Source organism: Pituophis catenifer, unplaced genomic scaffold (genome assembly GCF_029215685.1).
Source record: "Pituophis catenifer annectens isolate HBS135680 unplaced genomic scaffold, rPitCat1.0.hap2 SCAF_4, whole genome shotgun sequence".
In the NCBI taxonomy this organism is placed as follows: Eukaryota; Metazoa; Chordata; class Lepidosauria; order Squamata; family Colubridae; genus Pituophis; species Pituophis catenifer.
In genome coordinates this window covers 111,122,359-111,145,478 of record NW_027256884.1, presented here as the reverse complement: position 1 = coordinate 111,145,478, position 23,120 = coordinate 111,122,359, and the positions used below count along the sequence as shown (strand labels likewise).

The window sequence follows — 23,120 nt, the reverse complement described above, 5'->3', positions numbered from 1 at the left end:
GCAACCACTTGGCAGGCTGTACCCACATGACAGGATCTGCACCCAGATGGCAAAACCATGTTTTCAGAGTCAGGAGATAAAATTCCAAAGGAGGAGCAAAAGATCTCCTCCTGGGCCCTTGTGAACTGAATCTGCAATGTGCCCTTCCTAGCAGACCTGATGAGACAGGTAAATTAGATTGGGGGGGGGGCAGAATCCCTCAAATTATTTGGCCCCATGACATGTGAATTTGGAATTCAAAACATATTTTTTACAAGCAATACAGTATATTATTTTAGAGCGGGGTTGGCCAATTTCCCTGATCAGGTGGCATTCTACTCCAGCTTGCAGCTAAATTCAACTTTTTGAGAGCACACTTCTTCCTCATTCAGATGCAGATAGACTTCAGTACAGGTAGTCCTCAATTTACGACCACAATTGAGCCCAAAATTTCTGTTGTTAAATGAGACATTTCTGAAGTTGCCCCATTTTACCAGCTTTTTTGCAGTTGATTAGTTAGCAACCCGGTTGTTAAGTGAATCTGGCTTCCCTATTGACTTTGCTTATCTTTTTGGTGGCAAAAAGTGATTAGGACACTGCAACCGTCATAAATATGAAGCAGTTGCCAAGCTTCTGAATTTTGATCACATGATCATGGGGATGGCACAAAGGTGGTAACTCTAGAAAACGGTCCTAAGTCACTTTTTTTCAGCGCCGTTTTAACCTTGAACAGTCACTAAACGAACTGTTGCAAGTCAAGGACTACCTGTATAAGTGGGAAATTCCCCTGGGGAAAAAAGTGTGCCGTAAAGCCCTCAGCAACCGAAAATTCAAGGCATGCCGTTCTTGTGTGTTGCAGCAGATCTGGAAAAATCCAGACTCGCTACTCGGATAGAAATCACAGGCTATAAACTAGATCGGGATTTAAAAAAAAAAAACTGCCGAAAGAGCCCACGGGCGCTTCATGCAAAACTCCAAGGTGGCTTGCCCCGCCTCTTTTCCCGTCACGTTTTCTGATTGGCTGCTCTCCGCTCTTAGGTTGCGACGCTCGTTTCCGACCCTTTGCTCTGATTGGCGGCCGTCCCGCTAACCTCACCGGCATCGCGGGGAGGTGATTTGTAGAGAAGGCCAAGCGCCGCTCTCTCAGCAACCTATCGGGGCCTTCAGCTGCCTCCACGCGCGGGGAGGGGAAGGGAGATGTTGTCATTAAAGATTCGCCCCCAACATGGCGGCGGCCGTGAGCGGGGCTAAAGAACAAGAAGGGGTGATGGCGGCGAAACCGCTGGCGGACGGCCGAGCGGGAGAAAGCGGAATGGATTCGGGGACGGCGACCGTGACAGCGGGTGCCGGTGGAGGAACCGGCGGCGGCGAGAGCGAGGACGAGGAGGAGAGCAACGTCTACGAGGTGGAGAAGATCTTGGATATGAAAACGGAAGATGTAAGTCCGGTGTGAGGGGCGGGTTTTGTAAAGGCAGAGCGGAGTTCATGGCTGCAGGATATATATATATATATATTTCCCATATATATATATATAAACAGCCAAGAAAGCAAATTAACGAATCACAGAACAAGTCAACCAGAATTCTCATCTGAAACACAAAATGACTCGGCTCAAATTATTTTTTATGCAAAGACCCATAAGAGGGAGAGGCGAAGAGAGAGGGACAAGAAGGCTCCGGGGCGAGCCGGGAGAGAAAGAGAGAGAATACCATGAGGAAAGAAAAAGGCTTTCCTGTCGTTTCCCGCCTCGGTTTCTCTCTCTCTCTCTCTCTCTCTCTCTCTCTCTCTCTCTCTCTCTCTTTCTGTAGCTAATACAATAATGAAGGAAACGCGGGAACTTCTTGCAGCTGACTTGGCTTTCTAATTCTAAATTCGGGAGACGGCTTTCTCCCCCCAAAAGAGAGGAAAGTTGCAAAAAAAAAAAAAGAAGAAGAAGAGGAAAGTCGAAGTGTTAATACCACTTTATAATGCCTTGGTAAGGCCACACTTGGAATATTGCATTCAGTTTTGGTCGCCCCGATGTAAAAAGCATGTGAAGACTCTAGAAAGCGTGCAGAGAAGAGCAACAAAGATGATTAGGGGACTGGAGGCAAAAATATATGAAGAACGGTTGTAGGAACTGGGTATGTCTAGTTTAATGAAAAGAAGGACTAGGGGAGACATGATAGCAGTGTTCCAATATCTCAGGAGTTGCCACAAAGAAGAGGGAGTCAAGTTATTCTCCAAAGCATCTGAGGGCAGGACAAGAAGCAATGGGTGGAAATTAATCAAGGAGAGAAACAACTTAGAATTAATTTCCTGACAGTTAGAACAATTAATCAGTGGAATAATTTGCCTCCAGAAGTTGTGAATGCTCCAACAACTGAAAGTTTTAAAGAAGATGTTGGATAACCATTTGTCTGAAGTGGTGTAGAGTTTCCTGCCTAAACAGAGGGTTGGATTATGTTTAACTTGAGCCACTCTGAATTCAAAACTTTCACCAAAAGTGTACCACTCTCTAGTATGGAATATTTTTCTGTTGTTAAATATTTTGTTTGCTATTCACTTTTTAACCATTTCCCTCTCCATTACCAGGGTTAATTAATTAAAATATTTATCTGGACATCCACCTTAAAATACAATTTGGGCAAGTTTCAACAACAATAAAATTCAGAACTATAAAAATCATAAAACCAAATCAAAACCCAGTTCTTTAGTCATTCTCTTGGGATACCTCACAATCAACTCCAAACATCCTTACTTTATCCTATCATTGGAGTAAAAAGCCAGAACTTGATGGCCATCCAAAAGTCTAAAGGGGTGGGGGACTGCTGGATCATTGAGGGAAGGATGTTTCATAAGATAGGGGCAGCCATGGAAAAAGGCAGGCTTCCAAGATCCAACTTAAATGGCAAAATTTCAGGGAAGGGACCTGAATAAAGCCATGTGTTCATTGCGACCTTCTACTAATTTATTATTCTTTATTCTTCTCAATGGGATGTCATGGTTATTATGCACATATATAACTATTTTTCTTCTGTCAGGGAGAAGTGAAATACAAAGTACGGTGGAAAGGCTATGCACCAGATGATGATACATGGGAACCTGAGGAACATTTAAAAGACTGTAAAGAAGTTCTTCTTGAGTTTCGAAGGAAAATGCTGGATAATAAATCTAAGCCTGTTAAAAAAGAGATACAGGTATGTTTGGTTTCGGACCATTCACTCCATTTCTTTCAACCTATTTTTCCTAATCACGGATCCCAGACTTTGCAAAGTTTCATCACCATCACCACCAACCCGCTCATCCTTGAAGCTCTTCTTTCCCTATTGTGTTGTGTTTTTTTTTCTTCTGAAGTATATCTCATACCGGCTGGATAATCCTCATTTACAAATCACTTGTTCAGTAACCGTTCACAGTCATGATGGTGCTGAAGGAGTGGTATTTAGAACCAGTCGTTGAAGTTGTAGCCATCCCAGGGAATGACCCAGGTAGTTGGCAACTGGCTTGCATTTAGATGGTTGCAGCATCCCATAGTTATGGGATCACTGTTTGCAATCTTCTCTGCTATCTTCCACAAGCAAAGTCAGTATTCTGTATTTACGCCAATTGCCCATTGCCTCACTGCATTTGCACTCTGCACCTCCTAGCCTTGCTGCACTACTACTACTACTGCCCCACTATGCTGTGCATCCCCTGGCCTTGCTGCATTCCCTCCACGTTGCAGTTCCCCCCCATCTCCACTTGGTTGAACTTCCTTGCCTGCTACCTGCTTGTGAGCTTCCTAAGGAAAAAACTTGTCATAACCAAGACTTGTGATTTCCTGCGAGCTTCCTCATTGATTTCGCTTGGTAACTGGCAGGAAATCACAAATTCCAGGCATATGAGGTCCTTGTATAACAACCTACAATTCTCGCTTAATGATGGAAATTGGGACTGCCAGGATTGGCATCATTAAATTTTGCACTTATATGACATTGTGCTTTATAATCACGTTGCTTAGCAACAAGACTGTGTTATTTCTCCATGTCATATAATATATGTGGGTATATGCATAATTTTGTATTTATTTATTTGTTTTGTCATGTTTAGTGTATATAGGAGGTGGTGACCCTTTGAGAGCTGTATGCAACGAAATTTAATGTATGCCAATTTGTGTATATTCAAAGTGACAAGTTATTCTAAATCTAACTGAAATTCTGCACCTAATTACCATTGTTAAGCGAGGATTTGTATGTCAGCTTTGATCTTAAAGCATTTTAAAAATATATTTTCTTTTAAAAACTGGCATTACCAGTTTACAATGTTTACGAAAAAGGCTGTCTTAAAATGATGAATTTGAATTTGTATTCTGTATGATATTGGTTGTAAAAATATTTCTATTGGAACCAAAATTTTACAAAATTAAATTGGTAAAAATGATTTTCATTAATGCAAAAATTACTCAGGCTACCTTAAATTCTAGACGTTAATCTGTTAAATTACATTGGTCTCATTGGGATTCAGACAACATTTCAGACATAATTTCCTTGGACATGTGAAAAGGAAAATCAAGTCATCTTGATTTATTTTGTCCTTCATTTAATCTACAGATTTTCTTCTGTGTACTGAAGAAAATCCAATCATTATAAAGAGGATTGGATTGGATTTATTCATTTAAAACAACACACTAAAAGGCAAATTAATAGAAATAAAACAGAAAACAATATCCTAATCAAGGAACTACTAAGGAAAAAAACCCACACTGCCACAACACTGGCAGGGTTTGAATTGTGTTGTACATAAAAAGAGAGCAAATCTCATACTCACTAGCAAGGATGATATCACCTAATCAGGTAGTAAACCTATACAAGCAAACAACCTAACTCAGAGAGCATCAAGGACTCCATAATTGAAATCTTATCAGCTTACTACATATTCTAGCAATGTTATATCAATTTTATACTTTGGCTGCTTTGGTTTTCAGACCTAGTTTAAAATGCTGATGCTGATTTTGAACTGTCTTTATTGTTCGGAATCAAACTGCTTAAGGGGCAGCCTATATATTTAAATGCCTGCCTACTCACACACTGAAAGGGCTATAGAGACCCTGGTTGATGCAGAGCTTTTTGCTGGTGTCCCCTATGTGCTATTTTCCTTTAGAAAGGTATAATGCAGGGGTGTCAAACTCAAGGCCTGCGGGTCAGATCTGGCCCGCGGGGCGCTTAGACCTGGCCCGCGGGGCTGCCCTGGAACCAGCGAAGGACTGGCCCGCAGTGCCTCTGCCCCCCTCTCCCCCGTTCCATTTTTGGCTGTGACAGCCTCCTGGAACCCTCTGCCAGTGAAAGCGGAGCTCGGGAGGGCCGCTTCCATTTTCTCTGGCAGAGCACTCGGGCCACCACAGGCACGCCTGACATGAGTGACGTTGAGCTGGCCCCGCCCAACCTGGCCACACACACCCTCCTCCCAAGGTCAAACACAACCCTGATGCGGCCCTCAATGAAATTGAGTTTGACACCCCTGGTATAATGCATTCCAAACTGCTTCTAATTAAGAAAATAACTTTGTGCCTATTTTTAATACGCTGCAATTGTGGACTTGAAATGATTTAATTGCTCTTTTTTCTTATACTTTTGATTTTTAATATTGGTAATTTTAAATGTGATATTTATGTTGTTGTGCAAAAATATTAGTGTTGCAGTCCAAAAAGTCTAATATCAACAGATGGATGTAATTTGGACTTTTCACTTGAGTTAATTGAATGATAACTTCCCTCATTTATAAAATGAAGGAAGCCTTCAAAAATGTGAATATGATTGGTCAAAAGAAAAAAGTTTTTAAATAAAATCTTGGAGAAAATAGATAATTTGATCTCAGATCCTTGTTTTTATCTTCCTCTATATAAAGATCAAATTTGAAACCATTTTTGAATACACTAATGTTACTGTAAGATCCTATGCTATCCTGTCCTATCCGATCCTATTCTTTATTCTATATTCAATGTTTTTAAGTGTCCCTTCTTTTTCTCCCTTTTGTAGAAAATGCCTTTAAATGATGATCTTTTTGAAGCAGATTCTGAAGCAGATAGCGATTGGCAAAGTGATACAAAAGGGGACCGATCACCAAAGAAGAAAAAGAAAAAATCTAAAGACAAAGAAGATAAAAACCAAGATGAAATACACAAGAAAAAACATAAACTGGGCAAAGTTAAAGAAAAACCATTTCTAGAATGTGAAAATTCTTCTGACAGTCTGGCTTCGGATTCAAAACCAAAGAAAAGGACTTCGGAGTCAAAGGAAGAAGTTAAAGATTCCAAAAAACAAAGGCGAGAGGATGTAAAAGATAACAGTAAAAAAAAAGAATGGAAAGATGGAAAGAAAAAAATGAAAGAGGAGAGCAAAGAAAATAAGCATATGCAAAAGGGGAGACACAGTATTAATCATTTAGACGGTGAATCTAGCATGCAAGATGATTCTTTTTCTCAAGCTGCAGATTTCGAAAGTGAAGATTTAGACTCTGATAGCAGTGAGGGAAAACGTAAGATGCCTTCTGGCAAACACTGGGTAGAAGAGTTTTCAGTTCACCAGCCTAGTAGTACTTCAAGCACAGATGACAGTTCTGAAATAAGGGTTAAAAAGAAGAAAAAGAAACGCAAAAAGTCTGCGGAGTTAGACGAAAACAGAAAAGTAGATAAACATTTGGAGAAGAAGAGCTCCCAGAAAAAGCAGAAGACTCCAGAGACAACAAAAGCTGCTCCTGAGCTCGAAAATAAGAGGCCATTTATATCTGCTCCAGCACAGAAGCCTTTGAAATCGTCGGTTGATGAACGAGGATGCAGGCCCAATGATACAGGCGCAGAGGGGAGCAGTAACACGAAATGGAAAAGCAAAGAGGCAAAACCAGTCCAATCTTACGGTGGGAATGTGCTTCAAAAGGCAACCACTCCTGAAAGCAAAGCAAAGAATATAAATTGGAGAAGTGATGAGGAGAAAATAAAGGAAAAGCCTTCTCAGCATTCTCTGGGGCAGAATCTTTTTGAAAAATTTATCATGGACATGGAATGCAGTAAAGGAGGGAGCATGGTTGCCAAGAAAAATCTCCCCAAAATTGAGCTGAATGTTGAAGAAATCCCAAAGGAAAGAAGCATTTTACCTAAGGTAATCAGTATTGGATGACACAGAATTAGGATTTATTTACCAGAGCTTGTTTCCCCCCCTCCCCCTCAATCTTCATTTAATCATGTGTACCAGCAACTTCATTTTTTCTTTTCTTTTCTAGGCATTTCAATTCATCTTTTTTCCCAACTTTTAGTGTTTTTAAGAGTCAAAATAAATCATTTTGAGGCAGTTTAAATTAAAATAGCACCTAAATTTCCTATCTGTTCTGTGTATGCTGCCATATTATACTATTTCCACTCCCCAGATTATGTAAATAATCTCAAAGCAATTTGATTAATGCAAGATAATCAGACTTGCTGTGTAAGACTTGGTTGAAATTATTCTGCTATCTTACTCGAGTAAAGTGTTATCTAAGGGCTAAATCTGCATTAACCTACTATTTTATCCTTTATGCGTAAAAGGGTTGAATTACTAGCTTGTGTGATTTACCTGTGAGTAAGTTAACATTTTTTATGAAATCCATTGATTATATACTACTAGAACTCTCCTGTCTGTAACCATCAGTTGGGTGAAATTGGAAGACATAGGGCAGCAATTACTGAACCAAGGTAACTTAAATGGGCTATTTTAATAATAAGCTGTGACCCTTGATCCCCATGAATATGAAATTTGGGGGAGTGGTAGTGCTTCAGCATCCCCACAGTCATGTGAACCTCATTTTCATCAGTCCCTGACAAGCTGCTCAGAAGTTACTGGGGAAACTGGTAAGAACTTGAAAGTGGACTTCGGTTGCTGAGCCTTCCTACCCCCTTCCCATTAGCAAAGTCTTTGCTTGTGGGGAGAAAATCAATGGGGAAGCTGACAAGGAAGATTGCAAGTTGCTTGGGTAAGCCTACCAACCTGCGTAGCCTCCCTCAGTTCTTATTCATTCATGCCAGCCACTTGTGCACCCATTCTCTCCCTCCAACCCCCAGTAGCAGCCATGGAGGGGGAGGGAGAGTGGGAGGAAAAAGGAAGGAAATGAAGAAGCCGATTTGGAAGTTGCTCCTGCTCCCACTGTTTCTTTGGGGGGGAGGGGGTTGCCCACCTGTGGTCATTCTGTTTAGATAAGGAAATATCTCTGAACTGATGACCCATTGGGTCACAGGTTGTCTGGTTTGTTATAGAACTGAAAGTACTTTAGACAAAATCCAGTGAAATATGTATGTGCCCAAAGTGTCCTGGACTTCACATTCATTTTAGTGTGATTTATATTGCCCTTATGTCGATGCATTTATAGCTTTGCTCTGTAACTGGCTGGCTATTAGTTTCACTATGTTTTGCTCTGCTTTAATTAATGCCAAGTCTTAATACTTTTGTAATAAATTGAACAGAAGAACAAGTTTATATATTAAGTTGTGTTAGCTTTTGTTGCCATCTACATCCAGAACACTCTTGTTTATGTTTATTTTTCACTTCTAGGAAAAGGAAACCAAAAAAAGTGAAATAAAAGAAAAACTCCATAAGAAATTAGACTCTGAAAAGGAAGAAAAAAACAGAAAAGAGCAAAGGCCGTCTAAAAGTAAGGTTGAAATAATAAATTATAAAACAATTTTTTGGGAATGCCAGTGTAAACTTGCTTCAGTCTTTATGGCACAATATGTACTATTGTTGAAAACCTGATGGTGTCAGTGTTCCAGAACCCCCCCCCCCCCCCGCAACTCCAAGTAAAACTCTGAAGCAAGCATTTTTCAAAATTCTATTTATTAGAATAGGTAAACTGGCACATCTGAGAAAACCCGAATCTGAGAGGTCCGGGTTTTCCCTCAGTAAATCAAAACCCCCAAAACCATCACCTCACTCCTCAGACAATCACATGCTCCAATGACCAGCCGTCCCATCTCGAGACATCACTCCGACCACTCCTTCTCCAGATGCAAGATCAGCCTGACCTTAACCAACAGGAAGAATGCTATTATATCTACTAACAACCCCTCTACTAAATCCCCTCTTCTTCTTTCCCACACATGAGAAGGTGGCAGCATGGAAACTTTCAGCCTAATATGGCTTCCAAAGATGACAGATTATTTTTTTTGTCATGATTACCATTAGCCATATTTGGCACTAATGTTTGATTCTCATGGGTTGAATTCAAATGTAGGGGAGCAAGCGAGAGCTCTTATGGGGTATTACATTACAAATGCTTCACAACATGGTTCAGAAGACCATGTTGAATGAAAAAGATTCTGTGAATGTTACTGATAGAAAAGAAGTACCGTATTTTTTAGAGTATAAAACGCACCCTTTTCCCCCCTAAAAGGGGGTGAAAATTTAGATGCGTCTTATACACCGAATGTAACCCCGCCCACCCATTGGCCCCTACTCTTTGGCCTCTGCCTTGCAGCAGTTACCTCCTTGCAAGCAAACAGCAAGAAAAAAAACAGCTCCTTTCAGCTTCAGCATAGCCTAATTAGCACAAGTTGATTGGATTGGCCTCCTGACTCTCAGCTGATTTGCTCTCACCTGTTTTCCGCAGGGCTCTGCTGTTTTTTTTTTTTTTTATTTGATTTACATGCTTGCTGCAAAGAGGTAAATTGCTGGAGCAGATTTTTTTTTCCCTTGTGCTAATCAAGCTATGCTGAAAATGAAAGTAAAGCAGGCTGTTTGCTGCAACGAGGCAAAATTGCTTAGAGGCAGAGGGTGATTTCTTTTTCTTCTTTTCCTCACCAAAAAAGGTAGGTGCATTTTATACTCCGAAAAATACTGTAGTAGGGATCGCTGCATGAATTTGACTTTTAAATGTTGCCCACTAAAATATAGTATGATGCTCACATTAAACTGATAAATTTGTTTCTGTACCTTGTGAACAGTTAAACATCTGTTCACATAGAGATGAGTTACATCTTAATTTAATTGCTATAATATGTAAATGCTGTTTTGGGCATAAATCCATGTAGATAAATCTGCTTTCACCTCTCCTGTTATATAAGTTTAAATCTTGATTTATGCAGGATATTCTTGTCTAATATTCTAAACTGCTTAAACTTAGTAAAATTGTTGCATGGTATTTCAATTCCAGTTCCTAGTAGGCTGAAAAATTGATTATGATGTTAGCCTGATGAAAACATCTTTTCAAGTAATGTATTTGAGATGTTAAAGTTTTATAATTAAACCTATCCAGGCAGTGATTTGAAGAATTAAATCATCTAGAAATGGTTTAAAATATTCTAAGGCACGGACTTGTATGCTGACACCAAAGCATCAGTAGAACACTTCAAATACTATAGAGCATATGAAAAACTTTTACTTTGATTGCTTTTCTGAATGAAATACGGGAACGTGCCTTTCAGCTCTCCAGAAACAAGGGCTTCATGCACAGAGGCATGTCACAGAAAGAAGCATTCTCTTTCTGCCCTTTTCCTCCTCCTAGTCCAGTGTTTCTCAACCTTGGAAGCTTGAAGATGGGTGGACTTCAACTCCCAGAATCCCCCAGCCAGCGCTGCTGGCTGGGGGATTCTGGGAGTTGAAGTCCACCCATCTTCAAGCTTCCAAGGTTGAGAAACACTGGACTAGTCTTACTAGTTGGTGGTGAATTTTAAGTATGCCTCTTTGAGCTGATCAGACTGGATGGCTTAGTTCTCCTTAAAGTAGGCAGACTGAAGGTGCTTACAATGTGGGAGGGATTTATCCTGTGAATCAACAACACATATAGCAATTTATTTAAAATCAGCAGAACAAAATTATCCCCCTTGCTTAAAAAGTGAACCTGTAAACAGGCTGTAACAAATGTTCCTATTAAAAATCTGTAAGGTGATGTTTTGCTAGATTTTTCCAGTGCTAAGTAATCATTGTGAAGGCCTTTCAAAAACTTAAAATTCCCTTGCCTCTGCAAGGCTTTTGTAGATGCATATTGTAAAAAAAGGTGATTCCCACTTTTACAGAGAAATTGTATTATATTAACCTTAAAAGTAATCATTATATCCCACTCTTGCTATAAAGCCCACAAAATAATGATTTGTTTTGTTCTAGATTTGAAAGAGGTCAGGAGTGCGTTTGATGTGTTTAGCATCTCTTCAGAAGAAAAAAATGAGTATTTGGACAGTCGAAAAAAAGAGGAGTCAGCACATGAGTCTAGATCCACAGATGAATTTAGATTAAAAGATAAGCATGGCAGGAGCAGCAGAGATGAGACCGATACTTGGGCATACATTGCAGCAGAAGGTGACCACGAAATAACTTCTGAGGACACTTCTGGTAAGTTAACTATGTGCCACTGAGGACAAAAGCTCATTTCAGATGGCTATATATGGCTATATTCAGCTATCCACAAATAGGTAAGGGATTCAGCATAATGGCCTTAAAGTGACCTTTGAAGAATCCTTTATCTATTTAATTCTTGAAAGCTCAGCATCCACTCTCCATTGCATTAAGTATTGCTTGTAAGTCAAATGTTCCCTAGAACAGGGGTCCCCAACCCCCTGACCATAGCCCAGTGCTGGGCCACAGCCTATTGGGAACCGGGCTGCAGAAGGGATGGGTGAGTGCACATGTCTGCGAAGCTGCATTTATGAAAACGGTGCGGGCACACAAAACCATCCTCTCTCCCTGCCTCTGCCAGTCCGCCAAGATGGCAACTGCTGCCTTAGAGAAATGAAAATCTTCTATAGGCCTTTATGTTGAGAAAAGGTTTACTTAGGAGACAACAACAACAACTTAGGAGACAACAACAATTCTTTTAGAATTTCTTACTGAATCGTGTAACTTGATTAATGATAAATGCAATGTTTTGAGATTATGGAGGAAGGCATAAAACATCTCAATCCTGGATCAGTAGTGCCAAAAATGTTATGATCAATAAATATATACATCCAAGTATATCCGAAAATAAACATGTCCATTAGGAAATACAGTATACATTGATTTATCACTAAATCTGACTCTAGCATGTTTGAACTATATTTATTTCACAGAGGATTCAAATACTGTTAATTTTATAATTGAATTTACAGAGATAATAAGCAGAATCTTTAAAACACTTCATTTCGAATTCAGAACTGTTTTTGTTTTTCAGAACAAAATGTTTTTGAGTACAAAACAAGTGGCTTATGATCTATTTCAATCACTTAGGATATATGTCAGATTCAAATTTTCGGATGGTTTGAAATAGCTATTCTGCCCTCAAAATTCAGAGTGGTTCTTGTACACCAGTAGTGAGAAGGAAGGATGTCTGCAGAGATAATTGATTTGATGATGGGACGATTTAACTTTTTTTCTTTTCTTCTAAAAATCCAAACATGATAGATACAAAGCAACAGACCATGAGTTTAGGTATGGACATGCAGTTAGAATGGCTATCACTAGAGGACTTTCAGAAACATCTTGATGGAGAAGATGAAGAGCCCCTGACAAATGATGTGATATCATCAGGTGAGTAACACGCAGAGACTGAACAGCTGCATATCTCCATTTCTTAAACATATTAATTCCTGTTGAATGTTTCTTTTCCAGTTCAGCTGCGAGATGCTGTTAAAAATGGGAACTATACTATGGTAAAGATGGCACTTAATTCAAACGAAGAATATAATCTCGATCAGGAGGTATGTTTCAATAGAGTACATTATTTATTTTATATAATCATACAATAGGAATTTAATCTTCTGAAGTATACTATTTAAAGATACTGGATCACAGATAATGTGTTTCATAATGTTTAGATTATGATTTCTAGAACACAAATCTATTTGTATTTATACTGCATAGAGTAGCCTTTACGTCGGTATGACTGCTTCACAATTTATTACTTTAACAAATTTGTGTATCTGTTGTATTAATAAAAAAATATTACTCACCTGAAAAATTATTCCACTGTAATCAGCCAGCGTATTTTTATTTAAAAATACATTTTAGCATATCAGAAAAATTGACATATCAAAAATGATAAATATTATCCAAGCAAAGTTTTTTCTGTTCACTCTTAACACCGCACAAAATATCTCTTCTGAATTCAGGAATATATAGAAAATATAGGGTTTTTTTACTTGTGTAATGCTTGTGAGTATGCGGTATGTAGTCAATTTACCTAACAGCAGAATACTGTAGTTAGAAGTTTTCTTCAGATTCAGCACAGTTAATTTGCTGTTACCTTTGTAGTAACCATGTTGTACATCTGTTCTTCAATAATCAAGGTTACTTCTTTAGGAACGTATTTTTATTGGTAACCGACCATTATAAATCACTGTTGCAGGATTCTAGTGGAATGACTCTGGTGATGCTGGCTTCTGCAAGCGGTCACGACGACATTCTTCGACTTCTTATCCGGAAAGGAGCTAAAGTTAATTGCAAACAAAAGAATGGCACAACTGCATTGATTCATGCAGCTGAAAAGGTCTGTTTCCTGCTGCCTTTTTTATGTTTATTCTTTCTTCTAAAATTATGCTAGTTGAACTTGGCTTTTGGGGAAGATCTGACCCGCGGGGCCACCTTGGAAACAGTGAAGGACTGGCCCGCAGTGCCTCTGCTGGCACAGGGTTGCAGGAGGCTGTTGCAGCTGAAAACAGAGCTCGGGAGCCAGTTTTCGCTGGCAGAGTGCTCGGGCCACCACAGGCACCCCTGACACAAGTGACATTGAGCTGGCCATGCACGGCCATGCCCACCCCGGCCCCCCAAGTCAAGCACAACCCTGATGCGACCCTCAATGAAATTGAGTTTGACACTCCTGGCTTAGATTATTGGTTCAACTCTACCGTTGATCTCTTTTTTCTACTGCTTTTCCATAGTATGCCAAACTCATAGGTGTTCTCAAGAATATTACCTTGCTTCAAGACATAATACTATTTAAAGAGTCATGCAAATATGTAGCATGTTTCTTACATGTAGTGATCGAGAGAGAAATTAAAACAGGCTAGCAACAATTCATAGGGGATTTAATTATAGCTGTAAGCAGAAATTCTTGAAATGAGTGGCATAAATCTGCTTTGAAGGAACTGAAAGTAATTTGTATGTGTAGCGTATAGTGATTGGGTAGTCTTGTATGTGTTGTTGCTTGGCGGCACATTCCGTGATAGTTTTACTATTATGTTGTATACTTTCTGCAATATTTACCTTTTTAACAACATTAACAGAATTGGAAGGAACCTTGAAGGACTTCTAGTCCAACCCCCTCCTCAAGCAGCAGACTTTATCCCATTTCAGACAAGTGATTGTCCAATCTCTTCTTAAAAACCTCCAGTGATAGAGCACCCACAACTTCTGAAGGCAAACCATTCCATTGATTAATTGTTCTTACTTTTCTTAAATTTGATCACTTTATCAAAAAAGTACTACCATGCTACCTTGTACTAAATCATAACATTAAGAAGTGTGAAATATAGATAAATAATCATACCTTTCTATACTGTGCAGCTCCCTCTCCATTTTCAGACATTTTTTACAAGTGCAAGTAGACGTGAATAAGAAGCTTGAGATTAAATCTGGGATCTTCTACATCTAGCCTCAGAGTTTCATTAAGTGACAGTGTTCTATTCATCTTGAAATCATTAACCAACATTGTATAGAAAATAGAAGTGGATTTACCTATAAGAGCAGGGGGATAGAGATTTGATCTTTTTCAGCCAACATTTACTTTAGCATAGTTGATCAGTATTTTTTTTTTGCCAGCTACTATTTTGTATTATTTAAAATACATTCTGCACAAATCATGCTTATTCCTAGCATTGCTGATTCTAATATTTGCACATTTGTTTATTTTTTTTAGGAAAAAATTTTTTTTAAAATGAAATGATTGTTAGAATCTAATTATTTGTAGTACAAGTAGTCCTTGATTAATGACTGATAATTTAACAACAGTTCAAAGTTACAGTGACCTCAGAAAAGGAGATTTATGATCTTTTATGGCCATTGAACCACCCTTGCAGTCACATGATCACAATTCGTGAGGCTTGGCAACCAGATCACATTTACCACTTGCGATAATGAGATCATAATTTTCAACCAGCCAGTTTCAGACATGAAACATAATTTGGGGGAGCTGGGTTCACTTAACAATCATGTGATTCACTTAACAGCAATGGTGATTCGCTTAACCACAATAAAAATGGTCATAAAATTATGTGCAGTCATGTGTTGGCTTTGCTTAGCAATCAAAATTCTGGTCCCAATTGTGTTCCTAAGTTGATGCCTACCTGTAGTTCTGGTGATAAACAATCTAGTCCGCGGTCCTCAAAATTTGCAGCTTTGCACTGCTTTGGGGGAGGGGGGAGGAGAAGAGAACTAGGATGCACAAGTGGCTGGCTGGCTGGCAGGCACACATGTGCATGCAGACCAACATGCCCAAATGCCCATCGGTCCGCTGCTTGTGCAAGTTGAGCTGCATACACGCTGGCCAGCCACTCGTGTGGCCCACTTCTGAATAGACCATGGCCTGGTAGTGGGACCCCTGATCTAGAGAGCATTGCTGCAAAGAAAGGGGTACTTTTTACAAATAGGAAAGGAATTGCTGGTTATTTTGAGTTCCGCTTTGAAAGAAAATGCAAATATAGATAGATAGATAGATAGATAGATAGATAGATAGATAGATAGATAGATAGATGATAGATAGATAGATAGATAGATAGATAGATAGATAGATAGATAGATAGATAGATAGATAGATATAGATATAGATATAGATATAGATATAGATATAGATAGATATATAGATATATATTTAATATGTAATGTCTAACCCTAAACTATGTTCTTTGAGTAAAATGAGAATTCTTCATTAGAGAGGTTAGTATAATAAACCTTTGTATAGATCTTTGATTCATTATTTTCAGTTCTCTTAGGTTCAGAATATTCATGTGTGAATCATTTTGTTTTTGTAGAACAATCTAACTACTGTAGCCCTTCTCTTGGAAGCTGGTGCATATGTGAATGTGCAGCAAAAGAATGGCGAAACTGCACTAATGAAGGTATTTTTTGTTATCTTGAGTAAACTTGAAAAACAATGGTAAATTTGGATATATTATTTTCATCTAGACAAGTTATTTTCTTTAAAAATTCTAAAACGTTAGTCAAAAATTTAATTCAGTCACAAATTAAATAAATGCTAATTCATAAGTACAAGTTCATATTTGGGAATAAAACAAATATGCTAATGAACTGTAATGTTATGAAAACATTTATGTGTTGAAGATTATGGACTTGATTGTTGCGCTGAGTTAATGTTTATTAACTTAAGCTCAGACCTCAGGGAATTGATCCTGTATGGACAGATGAATGTTGGAGAAGATGGTCCCTTAGTAAACCTGGTCTGGAAATATGTAGGGCCTTTCAAGGAGACAACCAGCATATTGTAGCACACCCAGGAGCCAACTAGCAACCAGCTAGAGCCGTGTTGGCGAACCTATGGCATGCGTGCTGGAAGTGGCACGCAGAGCCGTCGCCTGTTGCTCTTCCGGGTTCCAGTGCGCTGGCCAGCTTGCCTCACTCGCCGAGAGAGCGGCCATCAGCCAGGGAACGGCGGCTCCCAGCGGGAAGGAGCCTAGGCAAGCTTCCCTGGCAGCGCTCTTGGCCCCGCCATCTTGGCAGCGCCATGCGCTGGCCGGGGAACAGCTGTCTCACCAGGGAATGGGCCGGTACCTAGTTGTCCTCCAGTAAGAGGAATGCCAGCCCTCTTGGAAAAGGGGGGGCATGTTCAGAGATGCGCATGTGCAGTGCGCCGTTCATGCGCAGGGGGAGAATGGGGGGTCCTGCACGCATGCGCAAATGCATAATGCATTGCATTATGGGTGCCGGCACAGTGCCAAAAAGTTTCGCCATCGCTGTCCTAGAGCAAAGGGTTTGCCCAAGTATATCAGGATGTATCCATTTGTCCCTAGGCCACTGCATTTTGTATTACTATAGCTGCTGAATTATTTCCAGCACTACAGAACCCAGTAAATCTATGAAATCCAGTGCTACTAGCATCTACCCCAAAATATGCATATGTTTTAACTGCCTTTTCATAATATCTCTTGGTAAACTCTCACATGCAGGCTTGTAAGAGAGGAAATTATGATATCGTCCGTCTTATGATTGAAAATGGAGCTGATTGCAATGTTTTATCAAAGCATCAGAGCAATGCTCTTCACTTTGCGAAACAGTGTAATAATTTATCGGTATCCGAACTCCTCAGGAGTCACCTGGCTATGTAAGTCCTTTCATTGGAGGTGATTCAATTTCCTTAGTGAATTGGGAAACATTGATGTCAGATTTTTTTATTGGAAGATTGTATTTTTTAAAGTTCTTTTAATATAACGCTTAGTTAGATGATTCCTTACATGCTTATTTTCCTGCCTGTTAGCTTTTAGGAAGATATTGCTTTTATTAATAACTTCAGTCTGTGAGGGATTTTTAGGCCTCTTCAAGTTTGAAGGATTTTTAACATTGTTTTATGCAAGCCAAAACTTGGATTACATTTCAAATTCGGAAAATCCTAAAGTTATTTTTTTTTTTTATTTGCTTCAGTACTTTTTTCTTTTGAATGAATAGATATTTACAAGTCGTCTTATAAACAAGTAATAATAAATATGTAATAAACTATTTTAGTTGAATTTTTAATAAAAGAAAGTTTTATCCAGGCATTGCTCTTTTATATGAATAACTTTTTTTTTATAAAGCCTGTTTAATTTTTTATAATCTTGATTTAATTAGTATATAGTGATTAATATATTTACATGTTGCAATGAGTATTGGCAATTTACAAAATTAAAATACAATTATATCAGCCAAACCATCCAGAATACAATAAAAATATCACATTAACAATATCTAAAAAGAAAACTAACTCCATCCATGCATTCCCTGTGGAATTCAGCTTTGGTAGTTTAAATCCAGAATCTCAGTGGGCAGGGTATCATGATATGATTAAGATACCGGTATATTCAGTTTTTGGAAAACAAAGGGGAAGAATGGGATTTTATATGGAAAAAAAAACCTAAGAGAAATATGGTGGAAGAAGAGAACTTTGCTTATCTGCTGTATACAGAAGAAGCTATTATGCAGAAAAGATTCTTTAAAAATGATTTAGTGGGACTGTTTGAGACAGAGACTTTTATTGAAGTTATTTTTCTAGCCATCTTTAATTGCTCATTGCTTTTGTTCATTTATACTTAATATTTTTATAAGAGGTAAATGAAAGAAAAGGACTTAGCTTATAAAAAGTCTCAATTTCATCCCTTTGAGGGCGGAGGCTTTAGAGTTTTGGGAAATAAATGTAATTCAGTTCTAAATACTGAATCCAGAAGTAGATTGGATTTACAGTAATGGCTCTAGCAGTCTGAAAGGTGGGTGGGAGGGCTTCTGACCTGCTTTGTTCTTTCTATTTATTGATATTTTTGGGTGCTCTGTGACTATAAGGAGGTCATCAACTGACAAAATATTATTCATTGAGGATAAACTATGACCCGTTATCTAGTACAACAATTACAAATTCTAATTTTGCTTGATTTTAGGCTAACTCGAGTGGCAGAAGAGACCATCAGGGAATACTTTGAAGCCCGTCTTAGTTTGATGGAACCAATATTTGATATTGCATGTCATCTGCTTTGTGAGGGACCAGATTATTCTTCAGAATTCACCTATAAGGCCCCACAGAACGTGCCTGAAGGTTGTATTTGGAGACAAGTTTGATCAAACAGTGAAATGAAAATCCAGATATTTAAGAGTGTGATATCTACCTTATGGCTATCAGACAGTTGGGATATTTAAATAAAACACGTGAAAGTAAAATAATACGCTAATGATAATAGGTAGCATTTTTAAAAAAAAATAAAGTATTGAGATTGACAGGTTGTATTGCTTAGAGATTTATTATTTTTTTGAGAAAGAGAGAGAGACAATATAGTGTATTTAATAGTGGTGTTAAATTAATCTGAATCTTCCAAGTGAATAGAAATTGGGTTATGAGAGAAAAAACAGGTAAGAATTTTTTCAGAATTATAATCCTAAAAATTGGATTTTCCAAAGTTAAAATATCTGATTTTATTTAACAATACTTTGCATTAGAATTTTATATTAATGAGTTCTTTATTTAATAATCCTACGTACAAAATGTAAAAAGAAATTAATCTTTAAGAGTCCCAAATCAATTCATGTTACTTTAAGCATTTACTTTCCAGACTACCTTTCTGAATCAGACTTGGGCATTAGTTATGAAAGAAGGGATCTGATTTGCAGTTACATGGCTTAAGAACTATGAAATACAATCTGTAGAGCTACTTTTTAATATTCAAGGTATAATTCAAGCTGCCATCTATTTGTGTATTAGAAACTAGTTTATAATTGGTTAATCACTTTTTCATAGAGAGATGGCAGTTCTTTTTTCTTGTATGCTCTCGAAATGAGTGTTCATTGTTTTTCCACAGGGTCTGGGATTCTTTTATTCATTTTCCACGCAAACTTTTTGGGGAATGATATCATTGCTCGGCTTTGTGGACCATGCAGTGTGCAAGCTGTGGTTTTGAATGACAAATTCCAGCTGCCTGTGTTTTTGGTAATTTTTTTCATCGCTTTGGTTACTTATATCATCTTTAGAGATGTATGGTTTTTTTTTATTTCTAAGAGTTAACAATTCATCCTTTTAACAGAGGAATCAAGACTCATTTTAAACTTAATCTTGTATTATGGGGAATATCTTCAGGTTTTTGAAAATTTGGAAAATCTTATGAGTTCATATTTTGCACACAAATATTCTCAGTTTCAATCCTTGATATCTCCTATTTGTTGTGAAAGATTTGCCTGTCTACTGTTTGCATATATAGATCTATAAATAGTTGAAACATGGTTTATTTCATGTGTATCTTAAAATGGTTATATCTACATTTATGGGCCCACTAAAGGCAACAGTTTACATTTTTAGCTGTGAACTTTTATCATTCCAAGACAAATGCATCAATCCCCCTATTTATATAGTACATCTTTCTTTGTTTAGGACCTAAAACAATTTTAGAGTGGGATATGGAGAATCATTAGTTAAACAATTGTGCTTATTGTTTTAAATATATAGTTGTATCTACATTTTTGGTAAATATTATTGACCGGTGCACTAAGCATACTCAGTAGCTCTTTTTCTCCCCACCCAGCAAATACCAAACAAGCATAATTTGTGCACATATGCCCATCACATAGATTCAATCTTTTTTTATACAGCAATTATTTGTGGTTGTCCCAGCATTCCTTGCTACTTTTTTTGCACATAACAGGCTGTTACATAACTTTGTTACATAATTCCTAGATTTCATTTTAAGGCTATAAACTGTAGCTCTTTGCTTTCCAACATCAGGCTTTGTCATTGCTTCCCTTCTCATTCTCATTTAAGGTAGTTTAATAGTCAGCTAGTAACGATTTTTAACATATATGAAAATTTGCATGTTCTTTAATTGGCTAAACTAGATTTACTAGTTTTTTACCTTATTTTTTTGATATAAGGTAGATTCACTTTATTTTTTTGCCTAGTAGCTGAACTTATCTTTCTGTGAGAAAGGAATGGAATTTGGTATGCAATACCAAGTAAATGTTTCCTTCCTATTAAAAAAAAAACCCTCTAAAACAGGGGTCTGCAACCTTGGCAACTTTAAGACTTGTGGACTTCAATTCCCAGAGTTCCTCAGCCAGCTTTGCTTTGCTGGCTGATGAACTCTGGGAGTTGAAGTCCACAAGTCTTAAAGTTGCCAAGGTTGGAGACCCCTGCTCTAAAATACATATAGAGACTGTAGATCTTTCAGAGAAGCTAGTGTGATAGTAGATGGCAGTTTTATTTAGCACTGTATAGTTAAAATATGCTATGTACGTGTGTGTGGGAGAGACAGAATACACTTAGAGCAGGGATGGGCAAACTGTAGCTCTTGGGCCAATTTTGCACTGCCTTTGGCCTAATTTCAGAATCTCTGTGTAAGAGAGTTCTATCTGTCCCACCCTGCAATTGGGAGTCAGAGAGGAGGAGGGAGGTGTCTGAAGGAGGAGAGTGGTCAGAGAGCACATGGGTATTCCCATTGCCATTCCCTTTTGGCTCTGGCCCTGCCTACTGCTTGCTTCAATCCCACCTACAATATGGCCTGCAACCAAGGGTGGTGTGGGAGAGATTGCCCACTCCTGCTTTAGAAGCTTTGCAAGTGATCTGTTGATGAAAGATAAGAGAGAAACAATCAAAAGAATATTCTGCCTTCAGACAGTACTTGAAGGTGCTGCTGGTACCTGTTATTTGGCTCCGAGTAGAGAGTAGAGAGGTACCCTTTGCCTTCATCTCATCCTTTCCCCTCCCTCCCAGCCCAACAGAGCCTGCCATCCTGGCCAGACAGAGCAGCTTACTCAGCGGATCTTACAGGTGAGTGGCTAGGCTAATATCTGTTAGGGCATTCATGCCAATCTTATCCAGCCATATGCTCTCCCTGCCTTATTTTACTAGGCGTTACACATCCGTTTCCTCTACTTGTCTCTGCCCATGCCAAACCTCTTGCCTACTTTTGGGCACTTCCAACCATCTTAAGTTGGTTTCCAGTGATTAAAAATACTAAGGCAAGGCTTGCTGGATTATGTCCAAAGTTCATATAGATTAGTGTTTTAAAAAACAACTTGTTTAATTTCAAGATTTCTGTTTCATTTCCTGTTCTTTTTTTTTTCTTTTTTCTTTATATCTGCCTCCTAGAAGCTGCATGTGTTTTTAGTTGTGCTGTAGCTTTTATGGTTGGCATTAGGTTTTTTTGCCATGCAAATCGATAACAGGCTTGATTGGTGAACAAGAGTTAAAATGCATTAAAAGATATTTTTTTGGGGGGGGGGTTATATTTTGCCTGGCTTGTGAGAGATGTTACATCTATGAAGTGGAATCATTTCTTTTTCCTCTTTATTTTAGGATAGTCACTTTATTTATTCCTTCAGTCCTATTCAAGGCCTTAACAAGCTCTTCATACGTTTAGCAGAAGTCCCAACAGCAAAGGTGAGAACAGCAAATGAAGGGCATTATTCGAATGAATATATAGAAGTTCCCCAAAGGCAATTTTGAGCCTACTGTTAGGAAATGCCTAGTGTAATCCATATTCTGACAATTTATAAAGCACTAGTAAAGATATAAAAACATATCCCATGGCTTTTCTAAAATGTCTTTTCACATGAAAATGTGTAAAAACATGCCTCTAAAATATATTGAACATATGAAACGCTCTAGTTTATGAGATACCGTTATACTGTGTGAATTTATTTAGAACCTACTATGCTGTGTGTCATGTATTTCATACATTGATATGGAAAGATTTTGTGACTTTTTGTCCCTTACAGGTTAAGCTGCTGATAGCTGCCTATAGAGTGCAATTACAGTGACTTGATGCAATTTTATTGGACTCTCTTCCTCATTCGAGTCTCAAGAAGTATGGAATTCCTGGTGCATTCAGTGTTGTTTAATCTCACTTCATTTTGTTTGAATGCTATTTACATGTGAAACTTCCCATTAAGTAGCAAATACACTGCTTTAAAACATTGTGAGAGATTTATTTTGTAGAGCTACGTAGCTGTATTTGTGTCAATGACTGTAATTCAACTTGTAAGGCTCAGCGTAACATTTCCACAATGTGGAATGATAGTTTTTAAGAGCAAGTATCTTGGTTGTGTATTAATGCTCACATTTTGCCCTGATTTTGATGTTTATATTTAAGTTTATATAAAAAAAAACCAGCTATAAATTTCTATTGCTGTTATAAAAAAAGAACTTAATAAAGAACTTCTGTGACTAATTTATCTGAGCAGAAGTTTAATATAAGAGAAATTTAGGATGGATCATTTAGAACATATGAACAAAATTTGTACCAAGAGATATGGTAATGAAATAATGGGTAGTGTTTTATTCTTTAGGTTTAATAGGTACAGGAGAAAATAGTTTTTCAGATACATTTGGGATATTTTTTTTAAGGCAGATTATATTTATAGATTTATGTTGAACTCCAGCCATGCAATGCTCCCCAAATGATTAAACTATTGCCCTGATCTAATCTATATTGGTTCTGAGATAAAAATGTAAGATGTGCATAAATCCTATTTGGATGTAAAAATTAAAGTTTTGTTAGTCAAACTTCA

General features: G+C 38.0%; 1 protein-coding gene across 4 annotated transcripts; it reads left to right on the top strand.

Moving 5' to 3' along the window:
- Positions 1–1,154: 1,154 nt before the first annotated feature.
- On the top strand, positions 1,155–23,115 carry MPHOSPH8 (M-phase phosphoprotein 8). Of its 4 annotated transcripts, XM_070942849.1 has the most exons (15): positions 1,155–1,417; positions 3,003–3,158; positions 5,976–7,094; positions 8,517–8,616; positions 11,064–11,288; positions 12,336–12,461; positions 12,543–12,631; positions 13,279–13,419; positions 15,899–15,985; positions 17,051–17,205; positions 18,509–18,663; positions 19,421–19,548; positions 21,322–21,378; positions 21,907–21,990; positions 22,329–23,115. In XM_070942849.1, the coding sequence occupies exons 1-15, from the start codon at positions 1,205–1,207 to the stop codon at positions 22,368–22,370; spliced, it is 2,877 nt and encodes a 958-aa protein (XP_070798950.1). In that variant the 5' UTR covers positions 1,155–1,204; the 3' UTR covers positions 22,371–23,115. The 4 variants fall into 4 exon arrangements, with proteins under 4 accessions (XP_070798950.1, XP_070798951.1, XP_070798952.1 ...); XM_070942850.1 differs by lacking the exon at positions 21,322–21,378 and having other exon boundaries at positions 1,156–1,417; XM_070942851.1 differs by lacking the exons at positions 19,421–19,548; positions 22,329–23,115 and having other exon boundaries at positions 1,156–1,417; positions 21,907–21,986.
- The last annotated feature ends 5 nt before the right edge of the window (positions 23,116–23,120 follow it).